This window comes from Carettochelys insculpta, chromosome 15 (genome assembly GCF_033958435.1).
Source record: "Carettochelys insculpta isolate YL-2023 chromosome 15, ASM3395843v1, whole genome shotgun sequence".
In the NCBI taxonomy this organism is placed as follows: Eukaryota; Metazoa; Chordata; order Testudines; family Carettochelyidae; genus Carettochelys; species Carettochelys insculpta.
In genome coordinates, this window is record NC_134151.1 from 1,447,282 (window position 1) to 1,470,627 (window position 23,346).

Genomic DNA, 23,346 nt, shown 5'->3' on the forward strand with positions numbered 1-23,346 from the left:
GGGCAGGAGAATGCTGGGCCCTGTCAGTGATGGGGGCTGGGCCAGGGTCGTAGTGAAATGCCAGGCCCTGTCAGGGACGGGGGAGGCGAGGGGGAAATGCCAGGCCTGGTCAGCGACAGGGGCAGGGCAGGAGAATGCTGGACCCTGTCAGTGGGGGAGGTGTGGGGTAATGCTGGGCCCCAATAGTGATAGGGATGTGCCGGGGGGGGGGGATGCTTGACCCCTTCACTGCCTGTGGTAGAGGTGGCAGGGTAGCTAAGGGAGAAGTCCAGGTTGGTGAGGGAGCACTCAGAGAGGAGGGGACAGAACACAGGAATATGTCTCTTCCAATCTCTGGCCTCAAACCACGAGCAATTTTCCTATCTTTGGAAGTACCAGCAACCTACCAGCGGCCCCATGCTCCTCTCTGCTGCCAGCTCTCTGGCAAGCTCTCTCATTCCCACCAGCCTGCACCCAACCAGCAACAGAAGCCAGCGTATGCAGACAGAGTTCACCGTGCTGCCCTTACTCCCTTCACTCTGCTGCCTGAATCAGTCCCAGCCAGGCCTTGCTGGGACACAGGCACAAGACCAAACAGCAGTTTCCACAGTTTTCGGTCCCTCATACAGGCATAAACCCTGCAGCACCAGGCTCTAGAGCATGTCCTGCAGGCTGCAGGCTAATGTAAATACCTAGGCCAGTCACCTCAGTCTGCAGCCTAGACACAGCTGTCACCTAGGAAGTGCTGCAGACAGACATGCAGGCAGAGAGAGGGACTCTCTCAGGAACAACTTTACGATCAGTTCAGAAGAAACCATTTTATTATTTTTTCCCAAAGAAAAAAAGCAATATAAATATTAGAGTATAAAACTTGCGTGTAGCACATTGACATTGGTCTATATGGATATAAGAAGGATATAAGCATTTATGTAAGTATAATTCAATATTAGACACATTGGAAGGACAAGTGTGTTTCATTTCACATACACTTAGCGCACAGACCACATGGAAAGAAGATAAAGAGAAATTGAAAATACTGATGTCCACAAGTTATTTACTGAGATAAAAATAACACTCCACTACTACAAAACACTCTACGCTACCTCAGCTTGCTGAGTAAAAGGAAATATAAACACTACAATTTGTCTACAGTACTTCTAGAAAGGTCACACACTAACTACATTAGTTTGTATAAGCCTAACTAACTGTGTAAACAGTCTCTAGGGCAGTCACCACAGCAGGTGACTGGGATCAGTACAAAAATCAGACACAGACAAGTTCTTTGTACACACAGGCCCTGTTTCTCTAGACACACAGAGATAGCAGTTGGCTAATGAGGCATCAGTTAGTGCACAATGCTCGGGTGAATACTGCTGGAGGCTGGGCTGCGTCAGGCCAGGCAAGCACCCTGGCTGCTTGGAAAATGGTTCACCTGAGTGACCACAGTAAATTGGAGCTTCTCAGGTGAGCTTTCCAGGAGAAGTTAAAACACTCCTGGCAGCACTCTCCCTGTATCCTTGCCCTTGTCTTCTCACTGACTTTGATAGGGGAAGCCAGCCAAGCGGGAAGAGGATACACAAGGACTAGATGCCACACTGACTTGATGCTAAGGGCACAGCGCAGACTCTCTCTGCTGTCTGTGGACCAGCAGTGAGCAGAGTACATAGCAACAAAGGGCACAGAGTGGGGAGACCCTACTTCCTGACAATCCTAGTCTATCAATGTGGTAACAATCCCAACACCAGTGGTACCAACGTCAAAGCAAAGTCATCTTGTCTGTATTTCTCACTAAATCCAGTGGATTTTGCGTCACATCTAACTGCTTGTGTGCAGGTAGGATCTGGGCTGGAATGAATGCATGGTCTGGCAGCATCCTTCACTGTATCAGAAGCCTGCCTCTTAGTCACCATCCTGTGGGCATTTCCAGAGCAGCTCACTGGCTCTGCAGTCAGTGGCATGTGCTCAGCCCAGTTCTTGGGTCCCTTATCTGGACTATGGTCCCGGCTAATCAACTGTCAGTTATGGACTATCCAGTTCTGAAGGCCAATGAACTGCGGCTGCATAGGTGTGGAATGTGCAAATCTTACTGCTGCTCTAGGTCAGAGCAGTGGCGCTTTGTAACACATTGTGACACTTGTTACTGTACCCCACTCCCAGGCAGACACTGCTTGGCCTGCACGGAGACGCACTATTGGACAGTGTATTTACACCATGCTGTGCATGCATGCAATGACTTCCCTAGCTCAGGTGGAGTTAGCTGTCCTACTGTAGATGAGAGTTGAGTGGTTTACGGTTGGCATGCAGTTCAATGTGCAGAAAGGTGAAGCATTCATTCTCCATTCCATACGAACGGGTCAGAGTTCATTTTCTGACAACATCGCTCCTTGCTGTGGACTTAGCTCTTTCTTTGATTGAAGGAGCTGTAGCTCCTCCTTCTCCCAGCAGGCGATTTACACTTTCTTAACATCAGTTCCAGGAAAATATTAACTGTACATATAAATATTTACTGCAAAGAATTGAAGAGATGAATTTGCTCTTTAGAGGCCTCTAATCAATACGGACAGGTTTTGTACACCTCAATAATGCCAGAGGAGTTCTGTGCACTTAGATCTTTCCCACTGCAAGTGGAAGGCATTTCCTGTCTCAGACACCATCATTCTTGTTTCTTATTTCAGGCCATCACTGGTCACATTAAAAAAATAATGTTTAAAATGCATCTCAGCCTTATTCCCATAGGCTCATGCAGTGTAAACACTTATTTGTTTTAGGGTAACAGGTAAACAGGAACAAAAGCACTCCCTACCAACTTCATAACTAGGAATCCATTTCAAGGTTACTCAGGGTGAGATTTGCTAATGAAAAGTTAAATAGCAATATCAGGAACACATGTACTAATCTGGGGAACTTTTTCCTTTTTTGAAATTGACCAGTGGTATATAAATTAAAAAAAACATGCTACAATTATTTACACTGGGCAAAGCCAAGTACGGTCTCATGGCTTTCTCAAACTGTTCTGGAAGAAATCTAATCCAAAAACATGTCTAAAAGATATTACACCCTTGCATATTAAATTACCCAAGTGATAGTACAAAATATTAATTAGTATTAACAGGGCACTTGGTTTTTGTTTTGTTTTGTTTCCAATTATTTTTCATCAAGAAGACTAATAGTAGGAGCCCTCCTCCTAGCTCTGATGATGACATACATTCGTTGGTTCCTACTTTTTCATCACGAAATTCACATTCATCCTCTATCCTAGGCTAAGATTTGGGGGAGTGCTGGCAGGGTCTGCCCTGTAGGTCTAAGCTGCTGATGGTCTGTCAATTTTATTTTTTCTCTTTCTTCCCGGACTTCTTCTTGTTTCCACCCGAAGAGCCTGAGCTCTTCCCATCTCGTTTCCCTGAGGAGTTGGAGAGGGTGGCAGTGCTGCCAGGGATGTACACATTCTGCCTGTAGTCAGGAACGTGCTGCAGTGTGAACTGGGGACCATACCTGGTGCTGAGGCCCATAGTGCCAGCTCCTCCTCCCAGCGTAGAATTTCCATCAGCTGCTTCTGCACAGGGAACAGGAGGGAAGACAATCAGTATCTACAAGGGTAAAATCTCAATGCATTATTAATTATTCCTGTTGCAGAAGAGCCTTCAGGCCTCAACTAGAGCAGGGACCTTTTGTGCCAGGCCCTCCACAGATATACAGTGAGTGACAGTCTATAGACAGCTGCCCAACCTCAAAAAGCTACCCACCAGCAGCCCCATGCCACACCACAGAAACATTAAGCCAGGAGCCTATCCCTGCAAGGTGTGGTGCACGCTTGGCACTGCAGCCAGCAGTGTCAGGGTCAGCGAGCTCTTCCCACCATGGGAGGGTGAAAAGTGAAAAGTTGTAGCCTGCTGATGACCCGTGTCCACACAAGTCAACCCCACCTCCTAGTGGTGCAGACTGGCAACTCCCTCCGTAAGGAGGCAGGCTAACGGGGCTCTGGCCGCCTGGAGAGGGATGGGCTCTGCCAGGTTTGAAATCTGCCCAAGACACACCTCATGACAACTGACATAACTAACTCCGTACCGGATCGGTCATCGCCGGGGTTAACAAGGACTGCTCATTCCGTCGCCCACCAGGATGGTTGTGTTAAGTCAGCTACTGGTGAACCAAAAACCTTGTGCGCAAGAAAATACCTAACCGCAGGCATATGGAACGTAAGATCACTAGGTCAGACAGGTAAACTTAAAGAACTAACCTACGAAATGAAAAACTGCACCTGGCATGTCCTTGGACTTTGCGAAGTAAGATGGAAAAATTTTGGGGAGCTCAGAACAGACGAAGGACATTTTTTCTATTACAGTGGAGAAGAAGATAAACACCCTAATGGAGTAGGTTTCTGACCATGATGATGATTACATGGAAAGTTTCTACAGTCAACTTCAGAATATCATAGATACAATCCCGAAAAAGATATTGTAATTGTACAAGGTGACTGGAATGCTAAAATAGGCATGGACGCCATAAACAACTGGCAGAATCTCATTGGGCCCTCCTCTAATGAAGTGACTAACGACTGAGGCTTCCAATTATTGGAATTTGCCAGCTACAACTTAGTAGTAGCAAACACACTGGCAGCCCATAAACCATCAAGACATTGGACCTGGCCCAGCCCCGATGAACAACATCATAACCAGATAGATTACGTCCTAATTAAAAAGCGTTTCCAGTCAGGTGTGAACATACACGAGACACGTAGCTTCCCGGGAGCAGACATCGGGAGTGCTCATAACCTGGTCCTAATGAGTTTTAAAATACAACTGAAAAAGATTACTAAACCAAAGAACAGTCACATTAAATTTAATCTGGACCAGCTTAAAGACCCAAATACTGTCAATGAGTTCCAAGCTATGATTGGAGGGAAATTTGCTCCCCTGATCACACTTGAGCAAGACCTAGAAACACTCACTGAAAGCTTCGAAAATGTAGGCACAGAAACAGCTACGGAGATACCAGGAACATATCATCCCAAAAAGAAACAAGGAATTACAAATGAGATTTTGAACCTTTGTGACCAAAGAAGGAGAACTTAAGAAAAAGAAAAAATCAGCTGAAGGAATAACACCATGTAGGATAATTAACAACAAAATAAAAACCAGTATGAAAGCAGCAAAACAAAATTGGATCGAAAACTGCTGTTCAGAGATTGAAGAGCACCTAAATGCAAACAACAGTAAGAAAGCTTTTAAAACTACTGAAGGGTTAACACAGACTATAGAACACAGAACAAACACCATACAAGACGAAACTGGCAACTGCCTCACTGAGGAGAAAGACATTATAAACAGGTGGACGGAATATACTGCTCTGAGCTCTACGGCCATAACTCCACTGGAGATCCCAACGTTCTGAAAGTTAACAACCCAACAGAAGAAACAAACTTTTCCGTCCTACAGGAGGAAGTTGAAGCAGCCATTAAATCGCTAAAGACAAGCAAATCACCTGGCATAGATAACATCCCACCTGAACTTGTAAAAAATGGAGGCAGCAGTACGGTTGACATACTCATGATGATTTGCACCAAAATATGGCGGAGTGGAGAATGGCCAACAACTTGGACTCAATCACTAATTATAACGCTTCCTAAAAAAGGAAACCTACATTTATGTGGAAATTATAGGACCATCAGCTTAATTAGCCACCCTAGTAAGGTGATGCTGAAAATCATCCTGAACAGACTAACACCCCAGGCTGAGAAGATTTTTTTCTGAAGAACAAGCTAGTTTTCAATCAGGCAGGAGTACCACTGAACAGATTTTCAACCTCTCTGTACTCTCTCAGAAATAAAATTCACATCAGCAAGACCTGTACCTCGTTTTTATTGATTTTAAAAAGGCCTTCGATAAAGTTTGGCATGCAGCACTGTGGGCAACAATGAAGCAATTTAACATCAACAGTAAACTCACTGACATAATTAAAAATTTATACGAAAAGGCCAGTCGTGCAGTATTATTCAATGGCGCTGTTGGTGCCTGGTTCCGTACCAATGTACGAGTACGACAGGGCTGCATACTCTCTCCTACCCTTTTCAATATCTTTCTGGAACGTATCATGATAGATGCTCTAGATGACCACTCTGGAACTGTAAGCATTGGCGGTCAATCTATAACCAACTTATGTTTCACAGATGACATTGTTGGACTGGCAGGGAGTGAAAAAGAACTAGATAACCTTGTTAAATGCCTAGATAAAACTTCAACAAAATATGGCATGGAAATGAAATGCAGAAAAGACAAAACTCATGACCAACAATCCTAGGGGTACAGCCGCACAAATACCCATAAAACAATAGAAACTGGAAAAAGTAAAACAATTTAAATACCTAGGGTCGATCATCTCTGATGCAGGTACAAAACCAGAACTACTTGCCAGAACAGCAATAACAACCGCAGCAATGGCAAAACTAAAACCAATCTGGAAAGACAGAAACATATCCCTAAAGTCACAAGTAAGGCTCATGCAAGTTCTTGTACACTCCATCTTTTTATATGCTCGTGAGACCTGGACTCTGACAACAGAACTAGAGCACAAGATCAAGGCCCCTGAAACGAGGCTGTACCGCAAGCTTCTCAACATCCCCTACACGGCACATATTAGTAATGAAGAGGTCAGAAACATCATCAGCTCAGCAATAGGACCTCATCATGACCTACTATCCAGAGTGAAAAAGAGCAAACTAAGATGGTATGGACACACAATGAGATCATCAGGCCTGTCCAAGACCACACTGCAAGGCACAGTCAATGGCAAAAGGAGATGTGGCAGACAGAAAAAGCAATGGATAGACAACATTAAAGAATGGACAGGGATGAGCTTTGCCGCAACTCAAGAATTGGCACATGACCACCAAAGATGGAGAAACACTATAAAGAACGTTGTCACAAAGGCGCCCCAATGACCTCAGTCAAGGGACTGATGATGATGATAATGACACCTGCACCTCCATTAATGTGATATATGCCATCTGGTGACAGCAGCACCCCTCTGCCATGTACCTTGGAGAAACTGGACAGTCTCTGTACCAAAGGATGAATGGACATGAATTGGAATACATACAAATCTTTAGGGGAATACTTTCACCTCCCTGGGCATTCAGTAAAGGATTGTAAAGTAGCCATTCTTCTACAAAAGAATTTTACCACCACATTACAGAGGGAAATATCCAAACTGAAATTCATTTACAAATCTGACACATTTAACTTTGACATTAATAGAGATCTTAACTAGCTTAAAGATTACAAGGGCAATTTTCCCACCTGTGATATTTGCAGGAATGAGACACATTCTGCTTAATTTGTTTCATGAACTGGTTCTACTAGTGACAGTAACCCTGTGTGGTGGGGCTCGGGGTCCCCCAAGCTCTGCACCCTGTCTGCAGGCAGGAGTGAGTCTCACTCAGCAGGAGAACAGCAGGTTTATTAACCGACAGGACACAGCATCATACAGAGGAGTCAGTGCAGCCGGCAGAGACAGCCAGTCCAATCCATGTTGGGGAGAGGAGGCCCCGAGGGGCCCCGGAGGCGGGGCCTTGCCCCCTCCTTGGTCTCGCTCTCTCTCAGCCCAGATTCACTGCTTCCCAACTCCCACTTCCAATTCAAACCCCTCAGGCTCCACCTCCTCCTTTGTCTCCAGTACAAAGGTGTTACCTGGTCGTCTCAGTTACCCTCAGCCAGGAGACCCACACCCTCTGTGAGCCACTCACACACACACATGTATCCCCCACTCCATCACACCCTGTTCTTCCCTCCTTCCCCCCTGCTATATAAACCCTGGATTCTGTTTTCCCTCTCCATGCTTTCATCCAAAAAAGTGGGTTTTGCCTAGGAAAGCTCAGGAACTAATACATTTGTTTGTCTCTAAGGTGGCACAGGACTGCTTGTTATTTGTGAAGCCACAAACTAACACGGCTACCCCTCTGGGACAATCTCCCTTCCTAAAGAGTTTGCAATCTACACAGACAAGATGGACAATGTGACACGGGGGCAGTGAAGCCAGATTGTCTGAGTGCCAGTACAGAGCCTTAATCACGTGATCTTCCTCAGATTGTGGAAAACTGCAATGTTTCATAAGAGTATGAATAGTAAATTAATATACCAAGAGGAACAGATCTGACCAAAGGCTCTTGGCAGAAAGGGGCAATTACAACACGGGAATGGAATGGGAACACAAATGAACCCGTCACACTGACAGTAAAATAAGTTTCTTTGGATAAACATGAGGAACTTTCTATACCAAAACACCAAAGCCTTCAATTACAGACTAACTAACTATCGGAGCAGCTGTGGCCTGGGTCTCAAGAATAGGGCAGGGAAGGTATATAGGGCAGCAGCGGCAGCAGCTCCAGGAGTGCACGTTTACGAATGGGGGGCAGGGCACAGGGGCAGGGCGGTTGAAAAGTAAGAGAACCCCTATCAACAGCTGAAACCCTGACTTCTCCCTCTCCAGAGCATATCTCCCTTTAACAGTGGGGGCCAGGGACTTGTCCACTGCTGGAGCTGGAACAGTTATTTGGTGCTTCCTGATTAAAGGGGGAGTGCAACACCTGGCCATCCCTGCTCCTGTTCTGCTGTTGCCAGTAATGGTGCTGCCATGTATACGTGCAGGGCAGAGCACTAGGAAGGGAATGGGAAGAAATCCAGTGGGCTCATCTGATCTTGCTGCTGAACCTAGGGGAGCTTTCCAGCACCTACCATTCGCCAGTCTGGTACTGGCACACCAATCTCTACTGCATGGCTGCGCTAGACCCATCACTAGCCAGTCTCAGAGGCCTCACAGCAACACTCTGCTCCCTGCCTGGCTAATTCAATGCCTTTTGCCTCGGTGTACTGTACATCTGCTGCCTAATATTCAAAAAATTTCCCCTCCCTTCCCCATACAGGGAAACCAGAGCATTCTAAAGTCCTTTAAAGCAACTAGTCAAGCCAAAACTATTGTGCATGTGGAAAATTCCATCACTGGATAATGTCATATGTAGCAGTTCTTTCTAACCACTTTAACCCTGGCCCCTGTAGTGCTGCAGCATGGGTCTAATTTGGGGAGCAAAACAGATGAGGTAACAGGAAATGAATGTAATGCAGCAGCCCTGAGTAGTCCTGGGGAGCTGAGCTTACAGTGGGAAATAGAGAAGCAGGAGCTTTCGGCATGGTTCTGCACTGCAATGCTGAGCTGGGGAGCAGAGCATAGGAGGGAGGGAGATAAGCTGAAGGATTCCCGAGGTAGTTGTGCTGATACTGCAGGAGCAAAGCCAGGCACTCCTCTCTGGCTGCACTGTGGACGTGAATAGAATGCCAAAGAGAGACCTGGAAGTGGGAAAAGGCCATGACGCAGTCTGTGATTCACAGAGCACAGAGAGGACGAGGGAAAACAGGGAATTCCTGTAACAGTGCAAGGAGTCACCATGCACATGGACACTGACGTTGCCTGCCAGAAATGATCTAGGCGTGAAGATCGCAAAGAGTAGCCCATGGACCATGACGCGTTTGTGGACTAGGGAATGTTCTGAGAGATCCATGCACTGGGGGATTGGGTGTTTGGAGTGTGCAGACCAAAAAAGCTGGGTAATTACTGATCTTGATAACTCCAATATTCCAAGGAGACATGTCTGTTAGCTCAAGACCACCTCGGAGCAGCAAAGCAACCTGTACCCCTGTACCTGCTCTGTGTGCCCCACTAGCTCAGGAACCATATGCAAGATAGACATACGGTTTTGGGATGAGGAATGTTCTAGGGACAGAATCGGCACAGCCACACCACTTCAGCGACTCTCTGAATTACTGCTGATGTCACCAGGTTAATAAAGGGCCTACTCTACAGCATCATCCAACCTAGTAAGTATTAGGTACTTATCCTTAAATAAATCATGCATGGGAACCACCTGAGTACCTACTGACCTGGCATCCAATAGCACAGATTTGATCTGGAGACTAGAGACCAGTGGGGGTGACAGAGCAAGACCCAGTACCGTAGGATCGGCCTGCCCAGACTTTTGCCTTCATTGTGCTCCTTTCTTCTTTACTCTTCCTTTCAAATTGTATTTTAATCTTCTTGTCACTTAAAATATTTGCCTTGATTTAAAAAAAAAAATCCTGCAAGTGGTCTGTGTCCACTGGTGATGGGGATCCCTTGTTCCCTCTAACCTGGTAGCAGGCTTGCACTGAGTCAGATAGGGTCTCATTTGCAGCAGTCTGAACAATGCATTTTCATGTTGATTTTTAGCAGTAAAAGGAGTAGAGGCCTGAGGTGTCAGAGGAACACAGTCTGAGGCCCCAGGGGACAGATAATGCAGAGGAACTGCTAGTGGACGTTTACAAGGGGGTTGTAAAGCACAAACATGTACTGCAGGGCAATGCCATTTTGGACGCTGGTGTAAAATTATCAGGCTGTCTTGTGGCTCATGATCCCTCCTCATTTCCCAGCTGGACTAGCTAGTCTAGGGATCGTAACAGGGAGCCGTGCTGGTCTATATATTATCAAAAACAAAGAAGCAGTCCAGGAGCACTTTAAAGACTAACAAAATAATTTATTAGGTGATGAGCTCTCATGGGACAGACCCACTTCTTCAGACCAGAGCCAGACCAGAACAGACTCAATATTTAAGGCACAGCCTAGGGATAGTTGGCTACTTTCTCCTTCCGACCTGACTCCTGAAATAGGCTTGGATTCCTCTTAAGAGTCTGTACAGGGGCAGGGGCATACACCTTCTAATTATATATACTGCTAATTCACAGAGCTATTTATTACTTGTCTTATTGTGCACCATATTGAGACTGTTTAAATATCTTTGGCCTTCTCCTTGTTTTAAATGTCCTGGGAGACCTCTATCTGTTAATCTCCACAAGAGTTACTACGTTATTAGTTCACTAACACATCCTGAAGAGTGTTTGTGGGCGAACTAAAGGCTTCAGATACATTCTCAGATTCGACTGCAGATGAGACACACGCTTGCAGCTCCATTTTCATTCCAGTCCCCAGTGAGGGAGGGGAATTTTCTCAGTGCTGACGCATTTCACGTCAGCTGGAGACAGTCTGGCTGGGGGCAGGGGCTTTACAGCTTTTAGTGCGCGTTGGCTGTGTCACTTTAAATAGAGCATTTCCTGGGGTACAACAATCTGTGTCCTCAGTCGTCAGATCACTGCAGTGACCTACCAACCCACTTCTGTGTCACAATCATCCAAGCAGCTGCCTGTTGGACATGCACAGCACAGCCCTGCACTGCAGGCAGAATGAAGAGCAGCTTTCCTAGACGAAATAAACATCAGGAGCCAGCCTGGCTTCCAGTCAGGAAAGTGTCTGTGATGTTCACAGGCTGCCAGTGGGGCCAGTCTAAGAATCACCAGTGAGCTCTACCTGCCATTTCTAGGCCTCAGGAAGTGAGAGTGGAGCAGCAAGACAAGACATGTTTAATTCAGCACTAAGCTACTTTTCTGGAAGGAGGGTGTTTCAGCTCCTCCTAGCTGGGAGCAAGTCTTAAAGCTGCATTCAGTCATTTACTAATACCAGTTCTGGCTGGCTAGAAGTCTGAATACCTTTGTACAGAGACATACATAATAGGCTGTCTACACAGCTTCAGAGTCCCTGACACTCCTGTAAGGCGATCTCCCTTTATCCCGTCACTTAGGGTAATTTCTCTGGTGGCTCTTATGGTTAAAGTAAGAGGAGGAAAATAAATTATCTGTGATCTTAGATTACACAAAAATAACCAACTCGTGCTTCTGTTTCTTTCCCAAACTGAGCTCATCTCTGGCCAAGACAATAAACCTTAAGGGGCTTAACACTTGTGCATTTGATACTGCGGCTGCTGGGGGACGGGAGAGGAGGCATTCAGTAAACCACGTATAGAGACCTTCATTTGTCAATGTTGAGTGCAACACAGAGAACTCTGCCTTGGCTTGCAAACAGGTGGTGTCTCAGAATGCAGACAGGGCCATCCAATGCTTTATTTCACTTTTTTTCTACTACCAGAGCCAAGGCAGATTTTTATTCCTCTACATATTCATTGTGCTAATTTAGATGTTATGCAAAACATTTTAAAGAGTCCCCAGAATTAGATGTCATCAAGGGTTTAACCATATCCTAGGGATGCCACAGGGTAAATCGCTCCAGACTCTTAGGGTACATCTTCACTATGTGGAAGATCAACCTGGTCAAGGGTTTGATTTCATGCACTTGGTGGGGACGAGCAAAGTCAATCAATTTGGGGCCAGCAGTCAACTCCAGCATGCCTCAATATCGAGATTGTACCCAAGGGACTGACAGTGAAAAACCCATTACAATCAACGTGCTACACCGACTACAGCGAGCATCTATGCAACACGCTCTCTAAGAAACTGAGGAACCACTTGATCAAAATCCTTTACAATAAACAAAAGATGATAAAAAATGAACTCTGTGAACTTGAAATGATCATCAACAATCACGCATCCACGCAAGACCCCACAGCACGAGGCTTTACCTGTGCTAGACAAGAAATTTATAAAACACACTTCCGCTTTCTACAAAAAAGAACAGAGAATAAATTTTCTACATTACTTCATACCTCAGGGTACTTCAGCCACAATAACGACAGCTCACCCAACAACACTGTTAACCTTTCCAGCTACCTATTCAGCCCAGCAGAAGAGTCTCCCTTAGCCTGGGGTCTTTCCTTCTGCCCTACCTCCTCCACGAACTTAATACAATGCTGTGGGGACCTTGAAGCCTTCTTCTGCCCTCTCCATCTAAAGGAATTTTTCCAGCACACCTATGAACAACAGTCTGACTCTCTCGACCCCCCCCTCACAAACAACAAAAGAAGAAGAACTCTATGTGGACTCCCCCTGAGGGTCGTAGTGAAAGTCTGGACTTCTACGTACAGTGCTTCCGCATCCATGCTCAGTCTGACATTATACACAAACAATACCACATAAGACACAATCTCAACTATGCTGAATGCTACGTTGTTCACAGTCTCAAAAATAACCCAGACATTATAATCAAACCAGCTGACAAAGGAGGTGCTGTGTTCATCATGAGTAAGTCAGACTCTGAACAGGAGGCAGCCAGACAACTCTCCAACACCACATTTTACAGACCTCTCTCTGCTGATCCCACTTTGGAATTCCAAAGGAAATTACAACAGCTACTTAAGGAACTCCCTGCTGCTACTCGGGACCTTATTCACTCAGACACACCATCTGAGCCCCAGTCTGGGTTATTCTATTTACTTCCCAAAATCCACAAACCTGGAAACCCCAGACGCCCTATCATTTCGGGTATTGGCACCCTTACCACCGGACTATCCAGTTACGTGGACTCCCTCCTCAAACCCTATGCCACCAACACTCCCAGCTATATCCAAGATACCACCGACTTCCTGAGGAAATTACAAAACATCGGAAAAGTCCCTGATAACACCATCCTTCCCACAATGGATGTAGAGGCTCTGTACACTAATATTCCACATAAAGACGGACTACAAGCAATCAGGAACACCATCCCTGATGCCACCACAGCCAATCTGGTGTCTGACCTCAGTAACTTTGTTCTCACCCACAATTACTTCCAATTTGGGGACAATTTATACCTCCAGATTAGTGGAACTGCTATGGGCACCCGCATGGCCCCACAATATGCTAATATATTCATGGCTGACCTGGAACAACGATTCCTCAGCTCTTGTCCCCTATTAGCCCTCCTCTACTTACGATACATTGATGACATCTTTATGATTTGGACCCATGGTATAGAGGCTCTAGAAGAATTCCACAGAGACTTTAACAATCTGCACCCCCACCATCAACTTATGCCTCGATTACTCCACGCGAGAGATACATTTCCTGGACACTACAGTAAAAATCAAGGATGGCCTGATCAGTACCACACTGTACTGGAAACCCACTGATCGCTATATTTACCCACACCCTTCTAGCTTCCATCCTGCACACATAACTAGATCCACTGTTTACAGTCAAGCCCTCAGGTACAATCGTATTTGCTCTGATCCAACTGACAGAGACCAAAAACTAATCTTTACCAAATATTCATAAACCTGAATTACCCACCAGGAGAAATAAAAAAACAAATTGACAGGGCCAGACAAATACCCAGAGACCAGCTACTCCAAGATAGGCCCAAAAAAGCCAAGAACAGAACACCACTGGTCAAAACCTACAGTAGTAGTAGTAGGCATCCTTCAGTCTGCATAGACTATGGATCGCGCCCTTTATAGTTTCAATTGAGGGTTTCATTTACAGCGTCTACTGTGACTATGAAGACCCACACGAGAGTGACAGTCCCTGCTGCATCTCTTGCAGATGTGGTGGGTGTCTGGCAAGTCCTTATTGTGCTTTTTGTGTGCTCGCTTCTCCTCTGCTAGCTGTCTGATCTTCATCTCACCCTTCTGAAGGCCCTTGCGTAACCCCTGCCTCCATCTGTTGCGGTCATCTCCTAGTTCTTCCCAGTTGTCCAGCTCGATGTCTACCTCTCTGAGGTCTCTCTTGCAGACATCTTTGTAGCGCAACTGGGAGCGTCCGGGAGGTCTTTTGCCAGAGGTTAGCTCACCATACAGGATGTCTTTTGGAATCCTTCCATCATTAATCCTGTGGACGTGGCCAAGCCAGCGGAGTCGACGCTGCCTGAGGAGGGTGTGCATGGTTGGGATTCCAGCTTGCTCGAAGATGGCAGTGTTGGTCACTCTGTCCTTCCATGATATTCCAAGGATGCACCTGAGGCAGCGCAAGTGGAAGACGTTCAGCCTCTTTTCCTGGCGGGCATACAGGGTCCAAGTCTCGCTGCCATAAAGGAGGGTGCTGAGGATGCAGGCTCTGTAGACTTGCATTTTGGTGTGAGTGTACAGCTTGTTGTTATTCCACACTCTCTTGCTGAGTCTGGACAGAGTTGTGGCCGCTTTTCCGATCCTCCTATTTAGCTCAGTGTCCAATGACAGGGTGTCAGTGATGGTGGACCCGAGGTAAACGAACTCGTGGACGACCCCTAACAGCCAACAACTCAAACCACTGCAACAACTTATTAAAGATCTACAACCCATCCTTAATCAGGATGCCACACTCCAGAAGGCCATAGGTGACAGCCCTGTTCTCTCCTACAGACAACCTCCCAACCTTATGAGGATCCTCACCAACGGCCACAGTCTATACCTCAGAAAAACCAGTCCTGGAACCTTTCCTTGCAACAAAGCCCACTGCCAGCTTTGTCCACATATCTTTTCTGGAAATACCATCACTGGACCTAATCAGGTTATTCACAGACTCACGGGCACATTCTCATGTTCCTCAACTAGCATGATATATGCCATCATGTGCCAACAATGCCCAGATGCTTTGTACATTGGACAGACTTCTAACTCCCTTAAACAAAGAGTTAATGGGCACAAAACAGACATAAAAACACTCCAGATCCACAAACAGGTTAGTCAACATTTTAATGGAGTGGGCCATTCTGTTAATGACTTATGAGTTTGTGTGTTACTGAAGAAAAATTTTCACACCACTCTTGAAAGGGAGACAGCCGAGCTGTCTTTTATATTCAAATTCGGCACATTAACACGTGGTTTGAACCAGGATGGGAATTTTCTGAGTCACTATAGCGGCTTGTTTGTATACTTGGCTTAATCTAATTCTTGACCTTCCCCCCCTTTCTACTCCTCTACTCTCTGATTTGCTCACCTTGAGCATTTTTTTTCTGATTTGTCCTCCTTGATTACTGTTTTTGGTTCTCCATGCCTTAAATATTGAGTCTGTTCTGGTATGGCTCTGGTCTGAAGAAGTGGGTCTGTCCCACAAAAGCTCAGCTAATAAATTATTTTGTTCGTCTTAAAAGTGCTACTGGACTGCTGCTTTGTTTTGACAGTATATAGACTAACACAGCTCCCTCTCAGTTACTATTCAATATCGAGAGGAGTAAGCCAGGTAAGGACAGCCAGGTAAGTTGACTGTAGATAAGTCAATTCTAGCTATACAATTGCCCCAGCTGAACTGCTTATCTACAATTGACTTTAATGTCTTGTGCAGACCTGCCCGCAAAACCTGTGAATCTTCAAGCTGCTGAAGAGCCCTAGGCGCTTCCAAGTGGTGAGTAAACATAAGCATTTCAACTCACCAGCAAACCTCAGTCTCCATGGAGGTGTGAGGCAGCAGGAGTCAAGGACTGATGATTAGATAATCTTCCCATCCTTGCCCTCACCACACCTAAACCTCCACATACTGGAGGGAGAGACAATACAAAAAGACGGGATGGAAAAGGAATACTTCCAACACAACAGGGAACAGCGCACTGACCCACAGGTACCCTCCCACTTAGAGTACAAGAAAAAGAGTTCTTCATGGACTCCCCCAGTGGTCGAAATGACAGACAGGACCTATACATAGAATGTTTCCACACAGGCAGAAATTGTGGAAAAGCAGCATCGCTAACCCCATAACCTCAGCCGTGCAGAACGTAACGCCATCAACCGCCTCAGAAACAACTCTGACTTTATCATCCAAGAGGCTGACAAAGGAGGTGCTGTTGTCATCATGAATAGGACAGAGTACCAAAAGGAGGCTGCCAGGCAACTCTCCAATACCACATTCTACAAGCCACTGTCTCACGATCTCACTGAGGAACACACAAAGAAACTACAGCATCTGCTCAAGACCCTCCCTACAAAAACACAGGAACAAATCTACACAGACACACGCCTGGAACCCAGCCAGGTTTATTCTATGTACTAGCCAAGATCCATAAACCTGGGAATCCAGGACACCCCACCATCTCAGGCATTGCACTCTCACTACAGGACTGCCTGGATATGTGGACTCTCTACTCAGGCCCTATGCTACCAGCACTACCAGCTTTCTTCGAAATACCACTGACTTCCTTAGGAAACTATAATTCATTGGTGACCTTCCTGAAAACACCATCCTGGCCACCATGGATGTAGGGGCCCTTTACACCAATATCCCAGATGAAAACGGACTTCAAGCCGTTAGGAACATGATCCTTGATAAAACAGAGGCACAAATGGTGGTGGAGCTTTGAGACTTTGTCCTCACCCACAACTATTTCAGATTTGAGGACAATTTATACCTTCAAATCAGTGGCACTGCTATGGGCACCTACATGGCCCCCACAGTATGCCACTATTTTTATGACTGTGACCTTGAACAACACTTCCTCAGCTCTCGTCCCCTAGTGCCCTCCTCTGCTTACACTACATTGATGACATCTTTAGCATCTGGACCCACGGAAAGGCAGCTCTTTAAAGAGTTCCACCTTGATTTCAACAGTTTCCACTCCACTATCAGCCTCAGCCTGGACCAGTCCACACAAGAGATCCACTACTGACACTACAGATTGACGGAGCTAGATGTGTACCCAGAAGCCACCTACTACAAAACAGGTCCAACAAAGAAAACAAGAGAACACCACTGGCCATCACATACAGCCCCCAGCTAAAACCTCTCCAGTGCATCATCAGTGATCTACAACCCATCCTGGACAATGATCCTTCACTCTCAAAGACCTTGGGAGGCAGGCCTGTCCTCACCTACAGACAGCCTGCCAACCTTAAACAAATTCTCACTGGCAACTATAGACCACAACACAGGAACTCTCAGACCTGGAACCAATCCCTGCAACAAACCTGACTGTCAACTCTGCTCACATATCTACACCAGCGATAGCATCACAGGGCCTAACCACATCAGCCACACCATCAGGGGCTCCTTTACCTGCACATCTACTAATGTGGACAGAGACTGGGAGCGGCTGGCCAATTACAAAAGCAGTTTCTCCTCTCTTGATGTTCACACCTCCACATTAACTGCGGATAACAGCTCACATCCTCCATGACTGGACTGACCTTGTCAACTCTGGCCCTCCCCTTGACTGGGACTCCCTCCTTTTCATAAGCCCACATATTTAAACCCTGCTGGAGAATCCCCCACTCATGCATCTGATGAAGTGGGTCCTTGCCCACGAACGCTGATGCTCCAAAACATCTGTCAGTCTATAAGGTGCCACAGGACTGCTTGTTGTTTTTGAAGGTGCAGACTAACTTGGTGACCCCTGATACATGGTGTGGTGCTGTTATTGTCAGAAGGGAGACTCCATAATTACAGCACCTCCATCCTCAACAACAGAAAGTTAGAGCTGCTCCCCGTCCTGACAGAGAGCCCATGGTTACACCCTGCCCACAGGGCCGCCCTGCGGAACTCACCCTTCAAGGGAGCCTGAGCGAGGCGGGTCTGCCACCGCTCCATGCCACCCACTGGATTGGAGGCAAGATGAAAACCTTCACGTGCTGCTCCCATTCCTAGTTACTGGGGAGCAGAACAAACACGGTCCAAAGGCTTCTGGACCCTGATTTGTCCATCTCCCAGTGTGATTAGCACAGTGGTCCAATGAGAGGAGAAGATACAATAGCGCCATTATTGCCCTGCACTGGTTGTTAACCACGTTCCAAACGGCGAGACTTTGGAGAGGGCTGCTGCATGCTCTGGGGAAACTCCAAGGTGCCCCTTGCAGGATCCTGACCAGCCTCCGTTCAGGAAAAGGGAGGAGTTTGGGAGCTGGGAGTGACACCACCCAACCTGACATGCTGAGGATCCCTGGGCAATGAAGCCCAGAGCCAGAAAGACAGGAGAGAGCTCGAGGGATAGTGTCACCACTGCACAGCTGCACTGCAATGAATTCACCCTGGAAGAAGCTCTACTGCTATTGGGGGGGTGCCCTGTGCAGCTCGCTGGCAGCCTTGAATGGGACCCAAAGGGAGCCAGTGCCACTGCTAAGCGTGTTCATCCCCGAGAGATCAGATCTGCAGGGCACGGTGCCGGTCGCTGCTCCCTCGCCTCACCCTCAGTGGAGGGGCACCTGTGAGATCCTGGCCAAAGCAGGGGAAAGAGCGTGGCAGTGGTCCCACTGAGCCCCTCTGCTTGAGCATCAGCAGCTCTTACATGGGCACCCGGCACAGAGGGGTGCAGAAAACCACCGCCTGAGCCGGGAAGAGAGATGCCGCCTCAACAAGGCTACCGATGTGTTCGAGGGGCAGCTTGAGGTTCTGTGCGCTGCGCAACTGGACCAATACAGTGGGTGAGCGAGAGCCTCCCCCTCCCCCGGCACAGTCCTCGTCCCTGTGCACTCTGGGCAGAACAGAGACACCTGGCTGCTGTTTCCCATCCCCCGCAGCAAGAAACAGGAAACGCAGAGGGAGGAGACAGTCACAGTCCTCTGCCCATGTTCCCTTTGGCAGCGTGCAGCTGACTCATCAGGGAGAGCAGTCTGCGAGTCTCAGAGACACAGCAGATTTCACACATCCCCCAGGCACAGAAAAACCTGCAGAGGGGCATCGCAGTAGGGCTGGGGCAAAAAGGCCAAAAATTCCCAGCCTACCGGGTGTGGGAATTTAGCCAGCGCCAGGGTCCCTTCCTCATGGGAAGGATGAGATGAGGCACAATTGCAAAAGAACCCGCTCAGCTTTTACATCCCAGGGACTGCAGGGCAGGCAAGCAGGAAAACAATCATGTGATCTGCTAAGTGAGGAGCTGGTGTCAGGGAGAAATCATAAACATATGGTTCCCCTGGCAGCTATTTTTACACGCTCCATTTACAGAGTAGAACCACATTTTTACCTTGTTTCCTTTCTTAAAAGTATATACAAAAAACCACTGTAATGTCCCAGATCTTTATCTATAACTGGCTGTGGCAGCTGTTTGCTTGGGCTGCTCAGTGTCTTCCGAGAGGCTTTCAGGGTGACAAATTTCAGGCTAAAGGCGCTCCCAAAAAAGAAATACTAATTTGAAACCTCCAGCCCCAGATGTCTTTTTGTCTCAAGCAGAGAGAAAACATCCCAAGCATTTTTGCCAGTGTTTTATGGTTATGCTGCTTTTCCAATCTTTAACATTCAGAGGGCCCAGACAAAGGTATTTATAAACAAAGGCTCTATGCATTAGTCTCTTTGTATTGAATTCTGTAATCTTATGCCTTGTTTATTGAGAGTCATTAATAAAAATGCACCAGGACCTCACAGCTCCGAGCAATCTTCTGTATTTCATCCCACTCTCACTCAGCAATAGATGGCAAAAGTTAAAAAAAGAAACCCACACAAACCACAATCACCACCATTGCAAAGAAAATATTTTAAAGCTGTTGACTCAGACATTTACTTGTGCTCCAGCCTTCTCTCCGTCACTGTCAGCACTAAATATGCACCTGCATTTTGCTACCAAAAATAAACTAGGAACTAGAATAAGTCTTGGATGTGTGAGTACAACCTGGTTATTAAACACCTGCTAACTAAAATTTGGGATCACAATATTTCATAATGCAAAACCACTCCTGTGAAAAAGGGGTTCTCCTCTTTCAAAATCTGGCCCTTTATTCCAAAATAAAAGTCTCTTTTCTGCTGCTAACCCTGGTTATTCATCTGCGAAATAGGGCAGAGGGGGACAATGTCCTACAACTGACTTCTGCACCATCATCTGGTGCTGATCACTGCTGGAGACAGGATATTGGAGTAAATGGGCTTTGTGTTTGGCCCCATACACCAAGTCCTGTATTTCCAAAGCTGCACTTCCATGGCCAGCTCCTATCAGTAACCTGTCCCCATATTTACCCCAAAACGGTGTCCCTGAGCATGAAGTGGTGTACCCCATCAGACACTGCAGGTCTGTTTTATGTTAGGGTCAGACTTCCTATAGAACCACACAGATGTACTTTTACAAGCACTAGAGACACCTGGAACACAGGCTCTTCTCTTCCCTATCACCACGTAATGAGCCCAGTAACACCCTCTCGAGAACGCAGGAGCTGGAGTGTCTCAGCCTGTACCCTCCTGCCTTACGCAACTGAATGGTTCTCACACCAGCCACAAACCCTGCTCCATGTTAATCAGCCCGTGTTCAGATCCTACTTGTAGCATTTGTGCTGGAACTTAGGGCGTAGCTTGAGGTGGTTTCCATTATACACAGGGTTTCCAGTTTTGTTCTGTGCCTCTTGGCACCCCCACCCTACAGAGAACTCTTCCGCTTGGCAATACAAGAGCCAATGGTATCCTGACTGCATTTGCTTATAAAGGACTTTGAGAAGATGCACCATCCCCACTGGTTAGTCTGAACCACTGGTGATATAAAACCCATACTGAATTACATGCACTTGCAACACGATGCCATTACAAATGATGCAATTATCTTGTGCTTAAAGGAAACTGACCATTTGCTGATGCCAGGATCATGGCTTGAAGCATTTCCGTATCAAACTGGTTGTTTGGCCAAGTTCCTCCTTCTTCTCCATTCTGAGAGCTACAGAAAAGAAAACAAACCAGTTAGTGCACACGCAGCAGAGGCTGGGATTCTGTCGCACTTTTCCTGCAGAGGTGCCACACTCTGTTGCTATTGAGTCTTGTAAGCCAGGTCACCTCTGAATGGACTACTCCAGAGAGAGGCCCTTTTCCAAAGTCTCCAGCTGTGTCTGTGGTTGTAAGGAGCAAATGATCACAAAGGGTCTGAGTTTACAGCTGTTTAGGTGCCTAACAATGGAGGCAGCTGCTTGGAGGGGTTTTCGTCAGGAACAAGATCCCAGAGTAACTTACACACTGCTCTGCTCAGCTTCCAGGTGCCCACGGAATCCCTGCAACAACCCCGTGAGCCAGAGCATCTCATTTACACACTCAGGCCCCATCCAATGAACGGGCAGACAGAGGCAACCCAGGAGGAGGTCTACAAATGCGGACAGCCCAGGCCCTGGTGCGCACTATGAATTTCTGTTGGTGGGACGACACAGCTCCAGTGTGGGGAGAGCTCTTCTGTTGGTGAAGGAAGCGCAGGCACCGAGTGTGACGGTGGGGCTGCTGCAGTGCTATCCACTCAGCCAAGTCCTGAATTGAGACCTGCCCCAGTTAGCCAATGAGAGATGCTGCAGAGCAGGATGTGTGCTGAGCCCCTTGCCTCTGACAGCACTGCTCACCAGGTCCTGGCAGCAGGCAGGCAGGTACCCATCCCTGCTAGCCATCCACCAGCCCAGGAAAGACTCTTCCTGTCACGGGGGCGGGGTGCAGGGGGCTGGACAAAGGCCACCAAACTGCACACACAAGAGCTGGGGAGGAAGAAAGAGCTCTCCCTTACGCCCTGTAGCTCAGTGCCCTGGGCACTCCCGCAGGATGTGGGAGGCCGCTGGTTCAAGTCCTCTTTGGGCCTGGTAAGTAGGGCTGGTGGTTCCCAGAAGCAGCTGCTATTGTCATAGGTTCTTCCAAAACCACTTTTCACTTCCACAGTCCCTGACCAGAGGGCGGCCAGGAGCCAGATTTCTGCACGGGAGGGGTGACAGGGACAGACCCTGGCTCCCTGCCCTGGAGATGGGGAGGGGCCTAAAGAGACCCTGGCCCTGTGTCCCAGGCCTGTGCCAACTGCCCTGCCACCATGACAGAGGGCACGACACTGCCCCCTCCTGCACCCTGAAAAATTCCTCTAGAACCCCCCAGACACCCATCCCCCTCCACATACACCCCCATGCTCCCTCCCAGCGCACTCACCCCTCTCTGAACTCCCTACTTCGCCTCAGTACACACTCGGGGCTGGGTTTGAGCTCACTTTTAAGTGCTGCGGTGATGTCTGGCACCCTGCAGACTCCACCCCAGGGTGCAGGCAGAGGCTCGGGCCTGGCTGCTGGGGAGACTGGCTGCCACTTTCTCCCCTACTTCCACAGGCCTGGGTTTGGCAAACTGGTGGCGTGGCTGCCCTGGGTCGGCAGGGTGCCAGGCTCCCTTGCTGTGTTGCCGAACGGATGGACAGCTCTCAGACCAGCTCTAGGCAGTGTCCAAGCACCTCTCCCCTGCTCGTCTGCCCAGCATCTGCCTCTACCCACCTGCAGGGCTGTTTCTAGCCACCAGCCTTCCCGTACTGGTCCTTGTTATAAGTTGTTTTGCGTATATGTCATTAGTTAATTCAGGAAAACAGATTCGTTGTAAGTCGCGCTGATCTGCACTTACACCATGTGGGGCCGAGGGACCACAGCCAGGAACATAATGGAGCTTTGTGGCAGCCAAGCATCAGGTGCCGTAGTGTAGGGGGCGTGAAAGTGAGCCCTGAAGAAATGGGGACCAGTGGGGAGCTGCAGGGAGGAGTCGGGGGGAGCTGGCAGGTAGCCGGGGGAGTGGCAGAGAACTGCAGGAAGCCAACAGAGAGCTGGTGGGGTACTGGCAGGGAGCTGGCGGGGACAGGCAGGGGGGAGCTGTGAGGAGCTAGCAGGGATCTGGTGGGCAGACAGCAGGGAGAGGTGGGGAGCTGGCAGAGATGGGCAGGGAGCCGTGGGGATAAGTGGGGAGCCAGCAGGGAGCAGGCAGATGACCAGAGGACG

At 47.7% G+C, this 23,346-nt stretch overlaps 1 protein-coding gene across 1 annotated transcript in view; it reads right to left on the reverse strand.

The window, feature by feature from the left end:
- Positions 1–782: 782 nt before the first annotated feature.
- LOC142021357 (protocadherin gamma-B5-like) overlaps positions 783–23,346 on the reverse strand; it is a 151,263-nt gene continuing 128,699 nt past the window's right edge. Inside the window, exons 5-6 of the mRNA XM_075010067.1 lie at positions 21,205–21,293; positions 783–3,532 (exon numbers count right to left, since the gene is read on the reverse strand). Coding sequence (XP_074866168.1) covers positions 3,306–3,532; positions 21,205–21,293 — 316 coding nt within the window. The 3' untranslated portion in view covers positions 783–3,305. The remainder of the gene's footprint in view (positions 3,533–21,204; positions 21,294–23,346) is intronic.